Here is a 2,835-nt window from a genome sequence, read left to right as displayed (position 1 = left end):
ACTCCATCGTCAGGAAACGAGTTCGCAGCAAGGATCCAACCGGACACGTGGAGCTTCACAAACCAAGTATCGTGGGAGACTACAACAGGTAGATGGGGGGCGTGGACCACCCTGACCAGATGTGCTCCAATGTATCACCCTCACAGGAGCCTGAAGCGCATCACCGTCTGTAACACCACCAGGGTTGCCAGATTTCATTGACCATATCAGCATCAGGGTTACCAGATTTCATTGACCATATCGCCACCAAGTTTGCCAGATTTCATTGACCATATCACTGCCAGGGTGGCCAGATTTCATTGACCATATCACTGCCAGGGTGGCCAGATTTCATTGACCATATCGGCGCCAGGGTTGCCTGATTTTATTGACCATTTCGCCACCAAGGTTGCCAGATTTCATTGACCTTATCACTGCCAGGGTTCCCAGATTTCATTGACCATATCACCACCCAGGTTGCCAGATTTCATTGACCTTATCACTGCCAGGGTTCCCAGATTTCATTGACCATATCACCACCCAGGTTGCCAGATTTCATTGACCATATCACCACCCAGGTTGCCAGATTTCATTGACCTTATCACTGCCAGGGTTCCCAGATTTCATTGACCATATCACCACCCAGGTTGCCAGATTTCATTGACCATATCACCACCCAGGTTGCCAGATTTCATTGACCATGTAGGTTGGTAGCACATTAGACCAGTTAGGGGGGATTTTCATTAATATTTTCTTAGCTTTGATACCTCTCTACCCATTTTCACATTTTATTGTGTGTTTTCTAAAAATAAACCTTTGTTTAACACCGTACTTGTGCTGTCTGTCATCCCTTAGCACATCATACATGGTTCCCCTCCCTAGAAAGTAGGTAACCAATGTACACACTACACACACACACACACACATACACACACACACAAACAAAGCACACATCAAACTAAGATTAAAAAATTGTATGTGAAAACATGATGCAATGTATGATAGGATTGGATTGGTTTTGAAAGCTCAACTTACCAGTCGTTCAGCGTTGCTGATGGAAATTAAGGAAATGTTTTCTTTAGTTCTTTTGACTGCATGTGATCTGTCCAGTATGTCCAGTAGGAAAGGTGACAGCTGGAAATTGAATATAATCCACTATTTTAAGGTCAATGCACTTTTTGCACATTAACTCAAAATAAATAGTAACATTTCAAAAGAAAATTTGATTGTCAATTTAGGGTTTCAAGTTGAGGGAGACTATTAGCTGAGGTACATACTAATAATGTATTTCAATACAGTGTAACATTGGTTGAATCTGCCCCAATACTAATGCAGCGCTCTCAATTCTTTGATTATTTTTAACACGGGTGCCAATGTTAGTGGAATGCACTAGAAAAAAAAAAAAGGAAAGAGTGTGATGAAATACTACAGGCCATATTTAACCAATGTTGCGGTATTACTGTATATAGCATGTGTAGTACGTACCTAAGCTAAAAGTCTTCCTCAGCTTGAAATATATTGTAGAATTCAGCTGTAATGTTATCATGTGCAGAAAGTGGATTGGCTATATAAAATAATAATTTAACTTCCTGTCAACTTATTAATGTCCTGTCACTCAAAACCAATGAAATTCTATCATACATTACATCATGTATTTACAAATGATTTGCTTATCTTATTTTAATGTGTGATCCCTTGTGTGTGTGTGAGTTTGTGTGTGTGTGTGTGTGTGTTCATGCACGCGTGCACACAATGTGAGACTAGGAGAAGGGGAAGCACTGTAATTCTCTTAGAGATAAAAAGAAGCAGAGCTCAGAATTTGTCAGAAGGCTGACCTGACAGGGTCACACACAGGACCAAGCAGGAGGTCCTCAGCATTTTACCCTTTATTACAAATGGAGGAACATGAAGATGACCAATATTGTTATCAAGACAGAAACTCTTCTTGTAGAAAGGATTCACTTTTGCCATCTATTAAAATATCACTGTACATCTTCTTCTCGTTGATTTCAGCCGTTACAGTATTTTTGAACCTACTAGTGATAATCTCAATTTCTCACTTCAAGCAGCTCCACACTCCAACCAACCTGCTCATCCTCTCTCTGGCTGTGTCAGATCTCCTGGTGGGACTCATTGTGATACCAGCAATGACTGTAGCAATAATGGAACAATGCTGGGTTCTTGGGGAATATTTCTGTGCGTTGCACATGTTCATCACATTGTTAAGTTCCTCATCCTCTATAAGTAATTTGGTCTTGATATCGATTGATCGCTATGTTGCTGTTTGTGATCCCTTAATATACCACTTGAAAATTACAACAAGAAGAACATTTTGTTCTATTTCCATTGCCTGGTGTTGTTGCATCTTATATGATGCTTTTATTGTAAACATCTATGTAAATGTAAAGGTTCCCAGTAAGTGTTTTAAAGAATGTTATTTAATTGAAGGACATTTTGTGGTTAATGTTATTGATCTGGTTCTATCACTTTTTGTCCCATGTTCTATTATTATAATACTTTATTTGAAGATCTTTGTTGTTCTAAAGGGGCTGCCAGTGTTTCTGGTGTTGAAACTGTACAGGCAAGTAAGTCTGAGAGAAAAGCAGCAAAAACTCTTGGTATTGTTATTTTCAACTATCTACTTTTTTGGAATCCATTAGTTTTTTTATTTTTCAGTTTTGCAAGTTATGATTTAGGATCATTTATCTGCAGCTTTCTGCCACTTGTCAATTCCTTTATTAATCCAATAATTTATGCTTTCTTTTATCCATGGTTTAAGGTGACAGTTAAACGTATTTTAACTCTGAAGTTCAGGTTGTTCTAGTAACTATATATTTATTCCTTCCTAAATCTGCT

At 38.7% G+C, this 2,835-nt stretch overlaps 1 protein-coding gene across 1 annotated transcript; it reads left to right on the top strand.

Moving 5' to 3' along the window:
• Window positions 1–1,874: 1,874 nt before the first annotated feature.
• LOC117593490 (trace amine-associated receptor 13c-like) lies at window positions 1,875–2,617 on the top strand (the record flags this gene model as incomplete). The annotated part of the gene is made up of 2 exons (XM_034288880.1): window positions 1,875–2,513; window positions 2,561–2,617. Coding segments are annotated over exons 1-2 (696 nt in total), but the record flags the coding sequence as incomplete, so codon positions are not given.
• Window positions 2,618–2,835: the final 218 nt, after the last annotated feature.

Source organism: Esox lucius, chromosome 20 (assembly GCF_011004845.1).
Source record: "Esox lucius isolate fEsoLuc1 chromosome 20, fEsoLuc1.pri, whole genome shotgun sequence".
Lineage (NCBI taxonomy): Eukaryota > Metazoa > Chordata > Actinopteri > Esociformes > Esocidae > Esox > Esox lucius.
This window is presented reverse-complemented; position numbering and strand designations above follow the sequence as displayed.